General features: G+C 42.8%; 1 protein-coding gene across 1 annotated transcript in view; it reads right to left on the bottom strand.

Moving 5' to 3' along the window:
- The window catches only part of TTC27 (tetratricopeptide repeat domain 27), a 231,511-nt gene that overhangs the window by 138,081 nt on the left and 71,327 nt on the right, over positions 1-22,103 (bottom strand). The window contains exon 9 of the mRNA XM_075064235.1: positions 6,363-6,429. Coding sequence (XP_074920336.1) covers positions 6,363-6,429 — 67 coding nt within the window. The remainder of the gene's footprint in view (positions 1-6,362; positions 6,430-22,103) is intronic.

Below are 22,103 nucleotides of genomic sequence, written 5' to 3'. Positions count from 1 at the left end.
TTGCAGTGGGGGAGGTTTAGGTTGGATATTAGGAAACACTATTTCACTAGCAGGGTGGTGAAGCACTGGAATGGGTTACCTAGGGAGGTGGTGGAATCTCCTTCCTTAGAGGTTTTTAAGGTCAGGCTTGACAAAGCCCCGGCTGGGACGATTTAGTTGGGGATTGGTCCTGCTTTGAGCAGGGGACTGGACTAGATGACCTCCTGAGGTCCCTTCCAACCCTGATATTCTGTGATTCTATGATTTAAATTAGTAATTTAATTAGAGATTGTTGCTGTATTTCATCCATCATTAAATTGTGCAGGAGACAGCAAAGATATGAAGAGCAGGAGACTGAAGACATGAAGATCCTAGGAAATTTGATAGAGCAATGGAGAACTTAAAATAGGGTAAGAGGACTTTGGAATTTTCACAAGAGTACACCGAATAATAATTAGCAATACCTACTGTTTTCCAGCAAAGCAAGTGAGACAGAGACACTTGTTATGAAAATTATGGAACCTACAGGAAAACGTGGGGCTCTGGATGCATGGCACATGAGTATAGACCTCAGTGGAATACAACAGGGAACATCACTCAAAGAATAATGATAACATTCTAGCAAACTTTTTATAATATAAAATTTAATTTAAACTTGATAATCTTATTTTTGTTTTTTCCCTTTTACACATTCTTGTTTCCTAATAGTGTATATCTTTTTGTATCTTCTCCCCTCACCCTCATGTATTTTCCTTTAGGTTAATATTTCTAAGTTTAAACATATTTTTCTCTAAATTCATTAATTCTCTTTTCTGTTCTGATTGTGTGTTTTAATACTCTCCCTCTGCTCCCGTATTTTTTGTCCCTATTTAATGTTTCTTCAAATATTTTTATTCCTTCATTCTGGAATTATCTTGTAAAGCCTCATTCTCTCTTCTCTTCCCTCATACCTTAACTCTTTCTCCTTTCCCCTTATATCACCATTCATCTTTCTCCTTCCCAACTCTTTTTCAATTCCCCTTCCCCTTTAAAAGTATTAATTCAAACCCAAACAACAGCTGTCAGTGTGTAAACTAAAAAATACTTGTAAATCACTAGGCTTAATATATCTATCACAGCAATGCTAATTTTAAATCATCTGCTAGTACAAGGTTGAAAAGCTTATGTAAACAAATGTGAGTAATTTATATAGTAATACACTCAGCTTCCTGAACCATTTACTTACAAGCACCTATACATATTATGCTGTCATATGGAGCTCCGCAAGCCAAGGAGAAAAATTATTTCCAGTGCTGCTGACTTGCTGTATGACCTTCAAAGCAAGTCACTCTGCCTGTTTAGCCATCTGTAAAAGTCTTTCAAGGAAGTTTTGTATCTTCACTGAATGTTTGTAAAATGCTTTAAGATTCTCAAGGAAAGCATTAAATAAGTGCAGAAGATTAAAACAGACTTGACATTAATACATCCACCACCACTTCAAGGCTGGCCAACTTGTTAAATTTATATCTGTTGCAGAAATATTACAAGAAATCAGACCTATGAAATATAAAAGTATCTAGTATAAAGATTGGTAAGGGTTCAGTGTAGCTAACCTCTGTCTTTAATCATTACTTAACTGTAAATTTACAGGGCAAAATCCTGCCCCTATTAAAGTCAATGGGAGTTTTGTCACCGTCTTCAGTGAAGTCAGGATTTTACCCTTAGTACTTAATCCTAATCTATTTCCTCAGGTGGCAGGTATCTTTCTAGAACAAACACACTATGACTGCAGTGCTGAGGAACAAAACATATCTGCAATTTGTAATCTGCCATGGATTTTTTAAGATACTCACGCAGTCCTACTCTCGAAATTATAGATATTCCAGAAACGTAGCCTGAACCACTAGGTTTAACGATCTGATGGTTAAATCTTGCTGACTTGCATTTTTGGAACTTTTTCAAATCAAGATCTTATCACCAGCTGAATACCTGTATTCAGAGAGAGATTGATACCTCAAACCTAGATCTTTTTCAAGTGCTGCAACCCAGAGCCCTGTGTCCCATCACGCAGATACAAACAGAGCTATAAACCATGAAGAATTTGACAACTTCAGCCCTTTTATTGGTTTGTGAATTATCCAAGAGCAGACTGATCTTTGCTAGCTTGTTCTTCAGAATTGTTCAAACATCTTATGCAAACTTCTCAACCTCTGCACTGTTTGCAAATGATTCACCTACATTTTATCTTCAACTAATTATTAGATGTGGTATCTGAATGATCACTTAAGTCACAATAAATCAGAGCAAATCTTTGTGAACACACTGGTATGGATATTCATGAGATTTCTTATAACAAACTTTCTTGTAGAAAATAGAATTCATAGGACTATCATGGAAAATGAACAAAAATCAATGTAAATTCATGGTTTTTACCTGAGTTAATGCCCATGAATACTTATTTTCAGTATTTGCCCAACTCTAGATAAAAACAGATTTGTGGATTTCTCCATTTATCCTGACACTAGATTTGTAAGAGCTCCAAATGTGTCATTCTGCTGTTTTCATCATAGTCCACTGCTTTTCCACAAGGAAAAAAAAAACATGAGATGGGACACTGTGATGCTGCTCCAGGGAAGAACAAAAGACAAGTAAAGGAGTCATCAGTGGCTGGTATTAGAAGTGTGGAAAGCCATCATTTTTAACAGTAATGCAGGGGATGAGGAAAGGGAAAACAATTTACTAGTTCATTGTAATTTTACTGCCTTTCAGTGGTATCAGACATAAAAGTGAATTTCTAAATGCATATCCTTACTGAACGTCTACTTCTGCTTCCTTTTTCTTACTCCTCTAACTAAAAGAAGATACTCACTGGAAGAGACTTCAAGAAGGGGCATCAGAAATATGGGGTCTAACATCAGGTGCACTTGAAACTGGTTTATCATGACAAAAAATGTTTTTGGTTCAATACTTAATTCTGTGACAAAAGATCAGTGTCTCAAATCACCAGAGGTAATTCAGTAAAAGCCAGGAAATTTTCCCCACTTGAATATTTAAATGCTTTCTTCCCAGGAAGATTGAATATTTAATAGTCTCAGAGCTTAAAAATAAATCAGACTACATATTTATCATCATCTCATCATAGTCTTAACTGCACTCCAACAGCCAGAACTCTTTACAAATCTAGCTTTTCAGTTTTAAGTATTCTCTAAAATTATAGACAGTGCATGAAAAAGTCACTCTTTTCCTGCTGAGCATGGAAAACTAAGCTATGAATTTCTACAGAATGCAAGACTTCATTAAAAAAAAGCAGAAATCTCTAGCCTTAAAATTTTCTTTGCAACCATACTGTACATGAACAGAACGATACAGTATTGTCTTCTTGACTCTGCAGACAACTCCATCTCCTCGCCTCTGTTCATGATTGAGGGAATTTTAAAAGATTCCGGTTAGTTTCACAGCTGCTATCTAGAATCTTTGGGTAGCAATGAAACTACAGTATCAAGAATGTCAATATCATGCTGATGATGAGGACAGATATGAGCACCACAGAGGCAGATTCTAAAGATATACTAGGAGAAAGACAACCAAAGAGCGAGTCTGGGGTAACCAAAGAGGAGCAGTGACCTCTTCACCACACTCCTTTACAGTAACTCAGGGTATGTCTACACCTCAATAAAACAACTGGGACTGGCCTGTATTAGCTGACTCAGGCTCAGACTGCAGGGCTATAAAAATTGCATTATAGGCATTTGGGCTAGCGCTGGAGCTCTGTGACCTTGTGAGATGGGAGAGTCCCAGAAATTCTTCCCCCCCCCCCCCCCCATCTTCCAAAATGCTCTGATCAGACCAGAAAAGAAGATGTAACTAGACATCACCATCAACTTTATGGCTGTGTCCCTGAATAACTCTTGATTCACAGGGATGTCAGTTTCCCCCATCCTATTTTCTAGAAGTGTCCTTTTACATTCTAATAAGATTAACCTTCACTTCAGAATTAACTTGAGTTATCTACACTGAAGTTAATTTAGTTCAAGTGACAGTGGTCATGCTGAGAAAAGGTAGAGGAGTTGCATTGTATGTAATAGAACAGTGTGATTGCTCTAGGCTCCAGTATGAAAATGGAGAAAACCCAAAGACTCTGAACAGCCTTAAGTTTAGAGGCGAGATCAACAAGGGTGATGTTGTGGTGGACATCTGCTATATACCACCAGACCAGGAGGATGAGGTAAACGAGGCTTTCTTTGGTCAACTAACAGAAGTTTCCAGGTCACAGGCCCTGGTTCTCATGGAGGACTTCAAATCACCCTGACATCTGGTGGGAGAGCAATAAAGCAGTGCACAGACAATCCAGGAAGTTTTTGGAAAGAGTTGGGGACAACTTCCTGATGCAAGTGCTGGAGGAACCAACTAGGGGCCGCGCTCCTCTTGACCTGCTGCTCACAAGCAGGGAAGAATTGGTAGGGGAAGTAGAAGTGGGTGGCAACCTGGGCAGCAGTGACCATGAGATGATCGATTTCAGGATCCTGACAAAAGGAAGAAAGGAGAACAGCAGAATACGGACCCCGGACTTCAGAAAAGCAGACTCTGACTCCCGCAGGGAACTAATTGGCAGGATCCCCAGGGAGGCTAATATGAGGAGGAAAGGAGTCCAGGAGAGCTGGCTGTATTTTAATGAAGCCTTATTGAGGGCACAGCAACAAACCATCCCAATGTGCAGAAAGGATAGTAAATATGGCAGGTGACCACTTGGCTTAACAGAGAAATCTTTGGTGAGCTTAAACACAAAAAAGAAGCTTACAAGAAGTGGAAACTTGGACAGATGACTAGGGAGGAGTGTAAAAATATTGCTAGAGCATGCAGGGGTGTAATCAGGAAGGTCAAAGCATAACTGGAGTAGCAACCAGCAAGAGATATGAAGGGTAACAAGAAGGGTTTCTACAGGTATGTTAGCAATAACAAGGTGGTCAGGGAAAATTTGGGCCCCTTATTGAATGGGGGAGGCAACCTAGTGACAGATGTGCAAAAAGCTAAAGTACTCAATGCTTTTTTTACCTCGGTCTTCACAGATAAGGTCAGCTCCCTACGGCTGCACTGGGCAGCACAGTATGGGGAAGAGGTGAGCAGCCCTCAGTGGTGAAAGAACAGATTACGGACTATTTAGAAAAGCTAGACATGCACAAGTCCATGGGTCTGGAATTAATGCATCTGAGGGAGCTGAGAGAGTTGGCTGATGTGATTGCAGAGTCATTGGTCATTATCTTTGAAAACTTGTGGCAGCCTGGGGAGGTCCAGGACAATTGCAAAAAGGCAAATATCGTACCCATCTTTAAAAAAGGGAAGAAAGAGAATCCGGGGAACTACAGACCAGTCAGCTTCTGCCACTCCAGATTCAGAGACCCTAAAATGTTGATCTGTTAACACTCCCACATTGGTAAGCAAGTTCCATATCATCTTTCTCTGATTTTTTTTCTCTTTGTCCAACAACAAATGCTTCAATTAATAGGCATTTAGGCCACTCACTGACACACTTATTCTTGAACTGTTGGACAACTATTGGATTACTACTGATTAATAAATTTCCACAATACTATTATAATTTTGAATACTTCAGTGAAGTCTCCTCAACCCACCACAAACTTCTTTTCTTCATGACAGACATGTTGATGAACCTTGACAATGGAACACAGAACAAGTTCATACAGTATTAATGCTAAAACCTGGATTTAGTGGGCCACTCTAAAGCACACTACAAAATCCTTCACTTTCAGCATAAGTAAAATATAACAGCTAGAAACCATGCTAAAGAAATGTGTAAACAATACACATTTAGCTTTCAATTACTTTAGTTCAGTTGACTCCCAAAAAAGAATATGTATGCTCTTGTGTTTAAGGCTTCGCAAGGATCAGAATATTGTTTCTGACTGCACTATTCTATTTAATTTACAAAAGACTCTTGAGAATTATATGTTCACAAGGTAGGAAAGTACTTTCAGCATTAAATCAGTGTGAAGAATTTGTTGTAAGGGCCTGACCTGTATCATTAAATTTTAACTCCCAATAGGGAATAAGAATCTAAAATAGTCAGAAATTCTCTTATTAAACATTTGTAAAAGATATTGAAATGAAAATAGTATGTGGGGTTTTTTAAATGTAAACTTTATAGTGTAGAGCTGGTGAAGCAAACAAGGCTGAATTTCAGCACTGATTTGAGAGAGAGAGACAGAGACACAGACAATGTGCTTTTTCATAATTGTGGAAGCAACAGACCAAAACTAGATTACATTTTATTCATAAATAATTTCACCAAAATAGTTGATGGATCACAGCTTAGTACTTCACTTAAAGAAGTTGAAGGAAGATATAAATATAGTTAAAAAAAAAGAAAAAAGAGATAAGTTACTTACTGATGTAAATGCTAAAAGCTCCTCTTCAGTTAGCTTGTGTATTGGGTTGTTCTTTTGGAAATCTATGCTGTAAAACAAGAATTATTTCAGTATATACAAAATGATTTCAGTTCAATCAGTACAATCTTTATATAGAGAGCATGCTTCTCAAATTTGCAAAAAGCTAAAAACATCTTATAGAAAACAAGGAATTTTTTATGAATAAAAAATGTTTTATTACGTACGTGCAAGACGGTTTGAGCCTTTGTCCATAAATCACAGAACATTGGAAAAAAAAAACAAAAACCCCAAACACATTTGGGTATGCTACATCCAGTCAAGGAGGTTTTCAAAAGATGGTACCCAAGATAGGTTGTTAAAGGCCCTTCAAAGTGTCATTAAATCATTGTTTTCTCTTCCTTAGTGCCATCTTCTAGAGGGTGGAGAGCAAAACTGTTTTATGAACTTCTATTATAGCTCTTTGCCTTCAGAAAACTGGGAGAACTAGAGGAAGGATTTAATGTGTGTGTTAAGGGGGACACAGAAAGAGAAGCAGAGTGGTCAGAGAAAGGGATTAGTTTCAAGGAATGTTATGTGTTCAGTTTTTTTTATCCACTCTCTTTCTCTAAACAAGCCAAGATACCTTATCTAATTTAAGCTTATCAGCAGTGTAAATTGAGATACATTAAGCTAGTATTTTAAATCCATTTTCTGTCTTTCCAGAAACTTGTTTGTATTAGGATTACTGATCAATGGGTAATTGGTCTCAATCTTCTTCAAAGAGAAAAACTCCATAACCTTTAAGGAGAAGTACTGAAAGGTAAAAGATTTCTCGAACATGCAACCTCCTTTCAATCTGTCAAGGAGCACTGACAGAGGCTCCTCTCCCAGTAAGCTGCCAGCAGGCTGTAGTGAGCAAACACAAGGGAAAAGCCAAACACAGCGCAGAAGATGAGAGATGGCAAGGATATTAAACACAGTAGGATGTATCTGTAAAGCCAAAAAAGGAAATGGGTACACAACTCCAAATAATTGGATACTTCTTACACAAACAACTCAAAACAGCTCACCAAATCCTGTAATGTACTACAAGTGATATATGAAGTCCATCAAATGGTACAAAAGGGATGACAGGGTTATAATTCCAGCCCCATGTGAAACATCAAATTATATTAAGAGCTAAATCACACTATAAACAAATAATGATCACCACTGAAACTTTATAACTGCTTTTTCCAAGTACCTGACATTGCAAAATGTAAAGAATACAGTGGTAATGTTCTTCAGGTAAAGTTGCAAAGATTCTCATGGGAGCCATGGAACATGAAAAGTGATTATGCTCTGTAATTCTATACCCTTCAAATGGGAGAAATGTTGTGTCTCCAATCTAATTATTCTCCAACTTTAATAATAATTATACTTTGTGCATATATTGTATAGTTGCATTATAGCCATAATATGCAGCTATGTAGTTAAAGATTGTCACCATTCATAAGCACAATGGACACAGTTAAAGTTGCATATTAAATGAGAACATTTTCATTTCCCGAATTTTGCCCATTTATATTTTTCAACCTTATGTTTCATTAATATCACAGCAGAACATAATTTCAATACAGAATGTATTCCCTCACTGAGGTCTATCTATAGAGAAAGTTTAACTTGAAAATTTTATATAGTATAGTACCTAATATATCTACATTTTGTTTTCTTTGCTCTCACCACACTGAACACTCTCCTAATCCACCAAAACTACCTAATTCAGAGTTGGGAAGGAATTTTCACGGCTCATGGGATTTTATTAATCCCATTTAAAAAAAATTATTGAATACCATTTTGCTTCCTCCAGAGTAACAAATATAATATGTACACAGCACCCGAGAAGCATACCATAGGTTTTGCAGAACAAAGGAAAGATACCTTGTCCAAGGAACTTTATCTAGAGCTCTACATTTGACTCAAGAACTCAGTCATAGATAAAAAAGATGATGGGGTCTCAAAGAGGGCACAGTAGGGAAAAAGGAGGATGAGAAATACAATGATTTTTATTTGTATTCCAATAGTGCCTAAACGCCTCATCATTCTAGGTGCTGGACAAACAGATACACATTTCCTCTGCCTCAGAGAGCTTACAGTCTAAGTGAGCAAGATAGAAAAAAAAGTAATGTTGGCTATGTCTATGTTTGGAGCTGGTGGTAATTCCTAGGTCAAGGAAATATACTCACGCCAGCTCTCATCAAGCTAGCGCACTAAAAATAGAGTGTAGCTGCAGCAACATGAGGTGCTATCGGCTCCAAGTACATGCCTTGAGGCTTGGATGTGTACATCCTTGGGGCAGCTAGCCTATCCTGCTGCTTGTACAGACATGATCAACTCTATTTGGCTCCCTTCTTTGAAGCAGTTCATACCTTTTACTGAAACTTTTCAAATAACGTCAATATGAGGCAAAGACAAAGCATGAAAAGTTTCAGTCTGGATAGTTAAAGTTTCTCAAAGTTACAAGCGGCAAGGAGTTATAATAGAAAGTGTGAGGTATTCTTACTACAAGAGTTGCTATCTCTCTTTCAATACTTCACTGTCTTACTGGTTCATTTTTTTTTTGGTTGAAGTAGTAACATTCAAATATGAAGTGTAAACTATCTAGTAAAGCATGTAAAGGGATAACAGCCTTCAAGCTAAAGATAGAACACTCAAAACTACTGTAACCAAGGGAATAATACAATATATTTTTAACAACTACTAAAGGGTTTGTATATTAGCTATTATACGTATGTGGCTAAATACAACCTACTTCCATACTTCAACAACAAACATCCCTTTCCTCTTACCACCTGAAGATGTATGTTTCTTTAAAATGATACCGATGCTTCATGGAAACCTTTGGAGAACACTGTATTTGGAAACAATTTTGCCTCTGTGTCACAGTCTGTTTTTTCCTTCCTTTAAAAAAAATTACCACGGCAGTTTTCATGAAAATAGAAACTTGATAACTTAAGATCTTCTCTGCTTCAGCTGCTTCTTCCCTTACCTGAAATCAGCTGTTAACGGGAACACTACAGCCATCTCCACTGCAACCAACAATGGAGTCACAAATAGGACTGTGACTTTACGTATGGAATATTAACAGGAGCAGATGGTCAATTTTCTATTTCTACTGAAAATATGCCCAACCTCCCCAAAAATAGATAAAAATCAGAAAAAGTCTGTTAATAACCATAATTATTTTAGATGAATTAACAGCAGATCTACAAAAATAAGGGCAAGCACACAAGAGTTCAAATTTTGATAAAATTGAACCTTCCTGTTTCCACTTCTGCATGCTACACAAAGTACAAAAACTATTAATCAAAATGTGCAGTTCCCTTTCCATCCCAAGAAAATATATTTGCATGACAAATGTACTTTCCAAAGAATAAAAAGCAACCTGCAATTCATAAAGAATGACTGCAGTGAATAACAGGCTAAAAAAAGGAATACAAGAAAGTGTCCTATCTTGCACGGCACTCAAAAAGAAACCAATCAAAAGGATGAGGTGGTTGCTGTAATTGATAAATACTTCTCTGTATGTACACTTTGGCCAAACAATTAAGAGGGGTTATAATAGTGTGTCAGTAGATGTACAATACAAACAACAGAGACCAGGCATCATGGGTGTTCCAATGAAGTAGAAGGAGAAATAAAAGGACTAAATTAATAAAATTATGCTGATACCAGGAAAAAATACCCTTAGAATGGGGTATATAATGCTGCAGGAAAATGTTCCCAGGTAAGCAGTGGAAGCTTCATTGCTGTTAGAGCAAAAGGAATTTGTTAACTCCTTGCTTATGGCAATCCTCTGCTTATCATCCCAGTATCATCCCAGTTAATCTTTGCACGTATGTAACTCTTCTTAGATGCACGTAGGCAAAATACCTAGGAGAAAGATGCTAAACAGATCCAATACTTATCTGTAAAAGGAATTCAAGAAATGTATGAACTAATAGAGGTTCTGCACGTAGAAATGTTTGTAACCTAGTATATAAAGGCTGTTCTGAGCCAGTAAGGTGTGTCTTCTTCCTTTGGCACTAGCCAAGAAAGAAGCACCCGCTCAGCTGACCGAGAATAAAAGCTTGGTACCCGTCTTCCTGTCTTCCGTGCCTCCTTGGGGTAATTGACTAGCTCCAGGGGGAAACGAGCCTATTTGGCTAACAAAATGGCGACCGCGGCAGGACTTCTCTCCCTGTAGGGAGCGCTGACCGGCGGCCGAGGGCGATACCGAAGAGTGGCCACCCTGAGCGTGGTTTGCTCAGGCTTTGGGTCGTCACAATCGGCCGTGGCGGCTGCGCCCCCTCTAAAGAGAACTCCAAAAGACACGGAAGCAAGACGGCTCCAGAAGAAGGGGAAGTCCAACTGCCGGACGCGGCCACTCCGGGCGGTAAGTGCGTTTACCTCCTGGGTTCGAGGAATAACGCCCCCGAAGTGTGGGTTGGATGGTGGATACCCTCTAGGCAGCCGGTGAAAGGGGAGGTATACTGACATTTGTTGTAGTTTCATACATGTCTTGTTATTGTGTTAGTAAGTAAATAAGGAACGGCCCATGCATAATACTACTAACTCTACGAGTCCGTGGGCCGTTCTGGATAATTACTGGGACTTAGAACAGCCTCAGGGATTGTTCTTGTTTATAGGAGGAGTAATCTTGTTTTTCCTTTTAATGATGTATTGGAAACCGAAACTGTAATTGACTGAGGGTTTTTGCGTGAAGTAACACTGACCAGGTCTGAGACTTAAGCTGACTCCAGCCGCCCCAAGACTCCTGCGAGGGGAAACCCAGTGACCAGGATATCTTGATTGCAAGGGGGGTCAGCCAAACCTCGTGACCAAGTGTATATCTAAATTAGAGCTAGATCCCTATCTCTTCCTTATCTCGAACGTTGGATAAGAGCACGATGGGGTCCGGACAGAGCACTTTTCCCGGGACACCCCTGGGATGTATGTTAAACAACTGGAAGGCGTTTAGACGCCAGGCTGATTATGGAATAGCACTATGTAAAGATAATCTTGTAAAGTTCTGTACCCTTGAATGGACAACATTTGGGGTAGAATGGCCCGAGGGGGGGACGCTCAGGCCAGAAACTATACAGGCAGTACATAGTATCGTGACTCGGGACGGGCATTGGGACCAATACCCCTATATAGATATTTGGCAGGACCTGGTGGCCAATCCTCCCCCATGGTTGCAAAAATGTAAGGCACGAACCATTAAAACCTTACTGGCCCGTGCCCCTGTTAAGAAACCCTGTCCTCCTGTCAAGAAGTCCTGTCCACCAGCTGTAATTCCCTCGGCCCCTGATCCTATGCCTCCTCCCCCTTTGTATCCTGGCCTTCCAGTTCTGCAAGCTCAGATTGAAAGCTCGCCCCCCCCGCCCTCCGTGGCCAGCGCTTCAACTGTAGAAATAGGGGAAGGACCAAGCGACCAGGCAAGGGGTGAGTCAGACAAACCAAGCCCTCTTGAACGGGAGCCCTATAACCTTAGGAGAAAGGTTGACTCAGTGACAACCCAGCTCGGGACCACTCCGAAAAGGAGGGTGTGGAAAATGGGATCTACTTATAGTCCTGGGGACACTCAGTTTACCCTTACTAACTCCTCAGGCGAGGATGACTCAACACTTCAAATGCCTCTACGGGAAGTTGTAGCCCCCACTGGTGAGCTTGCTATGGTATATGTTCCCTTTACCACAAGTGATTTGTATAACTGGAAACAACAAAATCCCCCGTTTTCGGAAGATCCCGCCCCACTAACAGCGGTATTTGAGACCTTAATTGCGGCTCATAACCCTACCTGGGGCGACATGAGGGTCGCTCTTAATACTCTATTAACTGCAGAAGAGAGACGTTTAGTCCTCTCAAAGGCCCGCGAGTGGTTAACTGTTGAACTGAGGAAAACCTCGGACGAGGTGGCTGCGTTGTTGCCTGAGAGCCCCCCCGACTGGCCACAGAATAAACAGGGCCAGCCTAAGCATAGCGAATATGCTGCGGCTATAGTGCAGGGAATGAAACGTTGCATCAGAAAAACCCCTAATTGGTCCAAACTGTATAGTATAAGACAGGAAAAGAACGAAAATCCAGCTGCTTTTTATGAACGGCTCTGTAATACTTGTAAAAGATATACAGACCTAGACCCTGAGAGTGCTAATGGGAGACAGGTACTAATCCCCCTATTTATTGGACAGTCTTATGAGGACATTAGGAAAAAGTTGCAAAAGTTGGAGGGGGCGTCGGGCAAAAATATAGAGGAACTGTTAGCAATTGCTTTGAAGGTTTATGATCGAAGGGATGATGAGGAACGAAAGAAAGGGGCCCGCGCTTTGGCCATGGCCCTAAGGGAAGGATATGAGGAAAGGGGGGACAAAGTTAAGGAACGGTCAGGGCCGTTGGGGAAGGGAAAAGGCCCCCGTCTGGGTCGGAATCAGTGTGCTATCTGTAGGGAGGAGGGACATTGGAAGAATGAATGCCCCCGGCGACAGGCCACGGGAAGGGAGCATAAAGATAGAACCCCGCCCCGTCCAATCCTCTATAGCAATACAGGAATCCCGGGGGAAGAATCCTCCCCATAGGGAGGCCGGGGGACCCAGCGGCCCCTCCTGGCAGCACAAGCCGCCAGCCTGGATCCCACGGTGAAAATTAAAGTGGGGGGCCGCCCAATTGAAGCCCTTATTGATACTGGGGCTACCCTTAGTTTGCTCCCCCTTAATAAGGCTCCCCGAGGTAGAGCTCAGGGATGTGCCATAGTCCAGGGGATTGAGGGACAAACTACAGCTTTGGAAAAAACTTTGCCTCTTCTTGTAAAAGTAGGGGACCGTCAGATTTCTCACCAGTTTGTTTGTAGCCCCTCCTGTCCCATAGCACTCCTTGGACGGGACATTCTTACTAAATTGCAGGCAGAAATCTCGTTTGACAATGGAACTATGGAGGTCAGGCTTCCTAAGCAGCAAGCCTCTAATTACCAGATGGCCCTTGTAAAGGCTGGAAGTCTCTCCCCGGAGAGCCGGGGGAGCGATAAGGACCAGCTGCCGGGGGTTCACTTGGAAGTTTGGGCAGAGGAGGGAGGCGTGGCCCGAGCCAGGAATGCTTCACCGGTACATATTTCTCTTAAGGAAGGGAGCAGTCCGGTCCGGGTTCGACAATACCCCCTCAAATTGACCACACAAATCGGGTTAAAACCTCTCATTCAAAAGTTTCTGCAATGTGGGTGGCTCATAGAAGGCACGTCCCCATATAATACCCCGATTATGGGGGTGCCTAAGCCTAATGGACAGTATCGATTGGTACAGGATTTGAGACAAGTTAACAAGCTAATAGAAGCCCCCTATCCGGTAGTCCCAAACCCTCACACTATTTTGGGACAAGTCCCTGAAAATCACAGCTGGTTCTCTGTAATAGATTTAAAAGATGCCTTCTTTTCCATACCCCTTGATCAGGAATCTCAAAAGCTGTTTGCCTTTGAGTGGGAAGACCCAGATACTCACTACAAAGCCCAGTATCTCTGGACTGTCGTCCCACAGGGACTTACCTGTGCACCCGAGATTTTTGGCAGCCAGCTAAAAAGAGACCTCGCTCCATTCCTGGCTAGTCATCCCTCATGCAACATAGTCCAGTATTGTGATGATCTGCTTTTAAGCACTGAAACAGAAGCAGCCTGTAAGGAACAGACTATAGAGCTCCTTAACTACCTTGGGGCACAGGGGTATAAGGTTTCAAAGGAAAAAGCCCAATTGGTTAAGCAGCAGGTTACCTTTCTCGGGTATCATCTGTACCAAGGACACCGTAATTTGGGCAAGGAAAGAATTCAGGTTATACTTGACAGCCCTCAACCCCGGAATCCCCGTGAATTAAGGGCCTTCCTGGGACTGACTGGCTTTTGTCGACTCTGGATCCCTGACTACGGAGGAAAGGCTAAGCCATTGTATGAATCCCTCACTAAGGAGGGTCTGCTTTACTGGGCATGGACCAGGGAAATGGAAAAAGCATTTCGAGAGCTTAAAAAGGCCTTGGTTCAGCCTCCCGCTCTAGCCCTTCCAGATCCCCGGAAACCATTCACCTTATACGTTCATGAGAGAGGAGGGGTGGCAGCTGGAGTCCTATGCCAGAAGGCAGGACCAACCTGGCAACCCATTGGATATTACTCAAAAGTATTGGACCCAGTTGCCAAGGGGTGGCCTGCCTGTTTACGGGCCGTGGCGGCTACCGCCCTCCTCGTTCAGGAGGCTGAGAAACTGACCCTAGGCGGAGACACTGAGGTTGTGGTCCCCCACGGGGTGCCTCAAATACTGGGAACAGGTGCGGGGGAAAAGCATCTAAATCCCAGTCGACATACTAGGTACGAGGTGGGGCTTTTGCTGGCCCCTAATTTAACCTTTAAGACGGTTAGTTCTCTTAACCCAGCTACCCTGCTGCCTGATCCCCAGGCTCCCCGCAAGACCAGCCCCATCCACGACTGTGTGGAGGTATTGCAACAAGAAACTAAACCCCGCCCTGACCTTTCGGATTTGCCCTGGCCCAACCCCGATCTCGAAGGGTATGTTGACGGGTCTAGCTATGTGGTCAATGGCAAGCGGTTTACTGGAGCGGCAGTAGTGATTAAGGATAGAGGAGTACACAAGTTTAAACTTAGCCCTAATCTGTCTGCTCAAGCAGCAGAGCTGGTAGCTCTTATAGAGGCTCTCCGATTGGGAACCGGGAAAACTCTTAATCTGTATACTGACAGTCGTTATGCTTATATGGTGGTACATGCTCACGGGACCCTGTGGAGAGAAAGGGGATTCATTACAGCTTCGGGCCAAAAGATTGCACACGGGAGCCTCATTAAAGCGCTTCTTGAGGCCCTGATGCTTCCCCTCCGAGTTGCCGTGATACATGTGCGCGCCCATGGAAAGGCCCCTGAGGCTGAGCAGCGTAGATATAATCAGCTGGCTGACCAGGCTGCAAAGGAGGCCGCCCAAGACGGGGCCTCTTGGCTTCTGGTGGTTCAAGATACAGAGGCAAGGACCCCTCCTCCCCAGTATACAAATGAGGAAGTCTGCCACGCGCAGGCTGCAGGAGCCAGGCAGGTTTCCTCTGGGTGGTGGAAATTACCTGGGGGGGAGATCTTTGTTCCTCGACCAGTGCTTCAGGAAATTCTCCGGCTGTTACATAAAGACGGACATATGGGGTCGGGAGCAATGGTTGATTTGGCCGCCCGATCTCTTAAGGGACTGGGCATGCACATGGAAGCCCAACGAATTGTTAGTAATTGCCCGGTCTGTCAGCAAACAAACCAAAAGGGGTGCGGCCCTCCTGCCCCAATGGGAGGACGGCCCTGGGCTGCCTTTCCGTTTCAGAGATGGCAAGTTGATTTCGCCGAGGTGCCCCCTTGCAGGGGCTATAAATACCTACTTGTGTTTGTTGATCAGCTCACCGGATGGGTAGAATGCTACCCTACCCGGCACTGTCAGGCCCGCGCTGTCACTAAGGCTTTGTTACATGAGATACTTCCTCGTTTCCATCTCCCCGAGGTAATTGAGTCTGATCAGGGAAGCCACTTTACCTCAAAGGTGGTTCAACAGGTTTCCCAGGCCCTGGGTATACAGTGGAAATTGCATACACCCTGGAGGCCACAAAGCTCGGGTCAGGTAGAGAGAATGAATAGGACTCTCAAAGATACTCTTACTAAAATATGTGCAGAATCTAACTTGAAGTGGCTTGATGCTTTACCACTCGCCCTTACCCGCATTCGAAGGTCCCCACGTAAGGGTCTCAAACTTTCACCCTTTGAACTGGTCTTTGGGTTCCCTCCCCGAATACTCGTCCCGGGGTACCGGGAGGATGTGAACTGGGAAATGGGAAAGGACTCCTTGTGGAAGCAGGTATCTGGGTTGCAATCTGTCTTGTTACAGCTGCATCGATACGCGGCGCCTTTCCAGGCCCTTCCCTTGGATCAGCCTGTACACCCGTTCCAGATCGGTGACCAAGTCCTTGTCAAGAAGTGGAAGCGTGACCCCCTCACCCCACGGTGGGACGGCCCGCACACTGTCTCGCTCATCAGCCAGACTGCAGTTAAAATCCTTGGGAGCGACAAGTGGACGCACCATACACGGGTAAAACGGTTTTTAGACCCTAACCAGGTGATCAAGTCAACAGAAGAGGACACCAGCCCTCTGTCCGCCCCGGCACCGGAGGCCCAGGGTGGCACAGGCGAAGACTCCACCTGGGAGTATCAAGGACTGGACGGACTAAAAGGACTGTTTAAAAGAAGGAAATAATGAAGCTATCCATAATATTTCTGCTTATGTACCCCTACTACTGCTATGGTTGGGAAAATAGGTTTTTACAATTAGGGGAAACAGTGGCAAGTTCCTTTAATCTTAGTAAGTGTTGGGTATGTGGAGGTCCAGGAGATTTAACCGAGTGGCCCTGGGTAGCCCAACCAGTGCAACCCAAATGGTGGGTTAGTAACTTAAGTATAGTACACGATGGAACGGGAATATGGACCGAGGATAGTAGTCCCTGGCGACTCTATTCTTCCGGAATAGGCACCTTTTGCCTTAACCGGACAAGACGGGAGGGAGTACATTTAGGGGAAAGCAAATGTGATTGGACTCTATCCCTAGGGTATGATTGCTATGATTCCAACTGTAACACATATGATTGTTCCAAATACCAAGGGCGATGGAACCACACCCACGTGAAACTTACTAATAATAGCTGGGTGAGATGTTCCTACCAGCATCATACGGGCGAAGGTTGCAAGGCAGTAGGATTAGACGGGTTCTTTGATGCTATCTTTCTAAGCTGCCAGCGGGACAATACCACTAGTAAGGATCATGTGGTACGGTGGCATCAATGGGCATGGCAGCACTATAATGGGACCCGGACCTTCTTCAAGTATTTTTGGTCTAACATCGACAAGCCCAGATTAGGCTGTAATTGTATTTGGAAGGCAGGGGCCGGAGCATGGAAATGCCAATACTGTGACTCCGATGGTGAACCAACCGTTATGGGGGCACCTTTCCGAGTCGGTAATTCTTTGTATTTTGACGAGACAGTGGAGGATTCTGAGACCTGGGATGGTCCCTTTGCTAATGGGACTTGGGCCCTAAAAGGTCACTATTGGATTTGTGGCCAATATGCTTACAGAAGGTTGCCTCCAAATTGGACAGGTGTATGTTACGTTGGGTATATTAGGCCCCTGTTCTTTCTACTACCCCAAATACTGGGAAGTAAATTGGGAATCAAAGTATATGATGATCTAATTAGGGAAAAGCGGTTTGTGGACTCCTCCTTGGCCGCCGGGAGCTCCCAAAAGTGGGGAGCTCAGGAGTGGCCTCCTGAAAGAATCATAGAACACTATGGACCGGCCACATGGAACCCTAGTGAGCTGTTATCTGGGGCCAGGGAGCCCATTTATAACCTAAATCGAATAATTAGGCTACAGGCTGTTTTGGAAATAGTCACTAACCAGACAGCCACGGCCCTTGACCTTTTGGCTGATCAATCAACTCAAATGAGGAATGCAATTTATCAGCACCACATGGTCCTCGATTATTTGCTGGCAGAGGAAGGAGGAGTTTGTGCAAAATTAAATGAGTCCAATTGCTGCTTACAAATAGATGATAATGGAAAGGTGGTAAAACAGCTAACAAAGGAAATGAGAAAGTTAGCCCACGTCCCGGTCCAAACATGGGGCGGGTGGAACACAGACTGGTTTACCTCCTGGTTACCACAAATAGGTTGGCTACGAAGGGGTTTCCTCTTGGTTATATTTTTCATTGCAACCCTATTAACCCTAGCTTGCTTTGCTCCCTGTTTAGTGGCACTATTTAAACGTATGGCTAATCAAATTGTGTATCAACGAATGATGGCGCTGTATCAGCCAATAAAAACTGAGGACTGGGGGGTTTGAAGCTCTCGAAACGCTTTTAAGGGGGGATTGTTAGAGCAAAAGGAATTTGTTAACTCCTTGCTTATGGCAGTCCTCTGCTTATCATCCCAGTATCATCCCAGTTAATCTTTGCACGTATGTAACTCTTCTTAGATGCACGTAGGCAAAATACCTAGGAGAAAGATGCTAAACAGATCCAATACTTATCTGTAAAAGGAATTCAAGAAATGTATGAACTAATAGAGGTTCTGCACGTAGAAATGTTTGTAACCTAGTATATAAAGGCTGTTCTGAGCCAGTAAGGTGTGTCTTCTTCCTTTGGCACTAGCCAAGAAAGAAGCACCCGCTCAGCTGACCGAGAATAAAAGTTTGGTACCCGTCTTCCTGTCTTCCGTGCCTCCTTGGGGTAATTGACTAGCTCCAGGGGGAAACGAGCCTATTTGGCTAACATTGCTCAAGTCATTTGAAGCCAAATTAAACAGAGTATATATGTTTAAATGGAAATCTGCAATTGCAGGGAGATGGACAAGATGATTCATTTAGTCTTGTAGAGCTATAATTTCTATGATAGACACTTTAGATTCATGAACAATTCATTATGTAAGTAGTTCTGAATGGAAGACAGGAAGATGATTTCCTGAATGGACTCTCTTAACACAGCTGTGGTTACTGGTGTACAACAATGTATTTTAGAATTTAAAAAAATATATTACAAACTGACCATGGCAAGATGTCTGACACCACTTTCTAACTGGCTTGTTCTCAAAAATGTATACTCATGAGCTGAATTTAAAGTTGCGTCATATTGCCAACAAATATTTATTAGTGCTCTTCACCACCTTTAAACACTGCCTACCTATAAACAGAAATTTTATTGCATGACTTCTTCTCTTCAGCTATGTCTACACTGCACTTCCGTCACTAAAACTTTTGTTACTTGAGGATGTCAAAAAACATCCCCCCCGACCAAAAGTTTTACCAACAAAAAGCGCTGGTATGGATAGAGCTGTGTTGGCAGTAGATGCGCTCCCACCAACAAAGCTATTGCACCTCATTGGGAGTGGTTTTATTTTGTCGGTAGGAGAAATCTCTCTTGCCAACAAAAAATGGCTACACTGCATACCTTTCAGAAGCTGTGCAGTGTAGATAAAGCCTTATACTAAAATAACTATTACAAGGTCTGGACTTCCAAAGTCACTTGTGCACATGTAACCCACATACCTTCTGGGGGTGGTGTTCTGTCCCATCTAGTGGCACTGAGACCACTTAGAGAGAGAGAAAAAAAATGAGTCTGCTCTACAGGCTTAGCTAACAGGCAGTTGGTTTTAGCTCATGCGTAGAGGTTCATGCAATGAAGTCCCAGGTTCAATCCCATCCGCCACCAACCAGAGTCTGTCAGCATTACAAGTGGGGGCTTGTCCAGGATTTCAACTGGAATGCACTTCCTCAGCTAGGCAAAGTATGTAAGCCACACATCATCTGAGTGTGGTGTTCTGTCCCATATAGTGGCACTGAGACCACCGAAAGAAATATTATGAGTCCGCTCTACAGACTTAGCTAACAGTTAGTAGGCTTTTAGCTAAGGCTGTAGAGCAAACTCATTAATCAATCTCTAAGTCAGGGGTCTCAAAGTCCCAGCCTGCAGGCCATCTGAGGCCCAAGAACCACCCCACTGCGGCCCACAGAGGAGAGATGCATGCAGCCACCCCCGTGGGTCTGTCTGCTACAGGCGCTGCCCCCTGCAGCTCCCATTGGCTGGGGAGAGGGAAAGAGATACCATCACTAGTCACCAGGCAGAGACAGCCATGGAGGCAGCATCATCAGTTGCCGGGCAGAGTCAGCCATGGAGGCAGTATCACTTTTTTCCACAAATATAAACAGGTCAAAATACCAAACACAACTATTCGATGTACACCTTGCTGCAATCCTGAAGGTTTCAACTGCTCAGTCATCGAAGTCAAACATCAACAAACTGACAGAACTGAAGTGTTGCCAAGTGTCTGGCAAATATTAAAAACTCTCTGGCAGGCGAAGAATTGTATGAAGTTGTATGACAGTTTTATTATTTTTAAGAAATTCAAAATAAATACAATATAAACGTTATCTTTTCTGAACACCATCTTCAGTGACATTATTGGCTTGCTGGGACAATTTGAGGACTGGCACTTGCCCTAAGATAAATTGAGTTTGAGACCCTTGCTCTAAGTGGTCTTGGTGCTCCTAGATGGGACAGAACACCACACCCTGAAGGTGTGTGGGTTACACATAGTACTCCACAGCTTAAAAGAGAAAGTACTTTCCTAGTCACACAGGCTTGCAATGATATAGTACGCCTTCAGCCCACAGTTCTTCTCAAACAACAGAGTTTAACTCTTACAAATCATCTTGTTTGATATGCACATTAGGTGAGGTGAAACGGACTTTTTTTTGGAAATTTTCATTCTACAATGCCAGCAAATCATCCGCTGTTACTGAAGAAACTATGAGGGAGGGAATGTTGAAAGAAGAAATTAATTATTTATCGCCTCTTTCTCTTTTTCTGCCATTTCCCCACACAGAACACACAAAACAGTGAAGGTCATAGCCTGCATCTGCCATTCTTGCACATAGGGCTTCCCCAGCAGGAGCAACAGAATACAACATTCAAAAAAGGGTTAATTTCACTAATGATGCTATTGCAGCCGTAAAAATCCAGAAGATGAGACCACTAGGAGATGTGGGAGAAAAAAAGCATCCCCTTCCCTTCCAGCATTTCTGTGCTGGAGTTGGGTGAGCACTCCAAAATTATCTGAACTAAGCTTAAGTGTCTATCAATAGTAACGGATGCTTAAGGAGACGCTCACTGGCGGAAACCCTAACATACCAGCCAGAGTGCCAAGTGGAAGGGGCAGCATACTGGGCTTATCATTAGTGTGCTATCCCATAATATCTCTGTGGTTCCCTCTTTTTCTAATTAACCTCTGATTATTATGTTATCTGATATATTTTTCAAGCATGGATAAAGGTATTATGTGTTTCAACAGTGCAGTTTCTATAGGATGTGGTGTCTGCTTATAAACAGAGAAACTTCATTACAAGAGGTGTCTTTTATATATCACTATAGATATGGCTTAATAAATATTTCCATAACCCTGATGATTTTTACGTTACCTGAAAAAGTATTAAATTAGTAAGTAAAAGAGGTTCTCTTTTTCATGGGTGCAACACTGGCTTGGATACCCTACCAGAGATGCCGGTATCCTTTAGAAGTGGCCTGTCTTGAATCAAGCCAGACAATCTAAGGCACTTCAGTCTGGGCGCAATACCGGCTCCTGCGGAAGGTGGTGATAGCACTAGGATAGGGGATTCTTATTGCCAGATTATCCACCAGTCCGCCTGCTATGCCTCCCCTTGGCAGTCTTGGTCATTAAGAAAATGTTGACCTGACCTATGGGTTTGTCTTTTTACAACAGGCATCGCGGAACCAGAATTTTTAGCACCCTAAATATAAAATAAACATACGCAACCCCATTAGATAACTTCCCATGCTTAAAATTTGAACTGTAAGTCTGGTAATACACAGACTTACAGAAGAACAAATTTACATGTAAGAACAAACTTGTATTATCATACACAGGCAACACAACAGTCTGGAATATACTATCAGCAGTTCAGAATCCAGAAAAGGGAAGGGAGGAAGAGAGCATCTGAAACATAGGCATCAAAGAAAAAAGGTAGACTGCAGGACCCAACAAGTGAAGGCTGCATCTGAGGTAAGGAGATATATACATCACATAATCCTTTTTGAAGGAGTGACAAAAATATCCATGTTGCTGCTTTGCAAATTTCCTTATTGAAAGCTTCTATTTCTCTCTGGCCAAGAA

This window comes from Chelonoidis abingdonii, chromosome 3 (assembly GCF_003597395.2).
Source record: "Chelonoidis abingdonii isolate Lonesome George chromosome 3, CheloAbing_2.0, whole genome shotgun sequence".
NCBI lineage: Eukaryota > Metazoa > Chordata > Testudines > Testudinidae > Chelonoidis > Chelonoidis abingdonii.
This window is presented reverse-complemented; position numbering and strand designations above follow the sequence as displayed.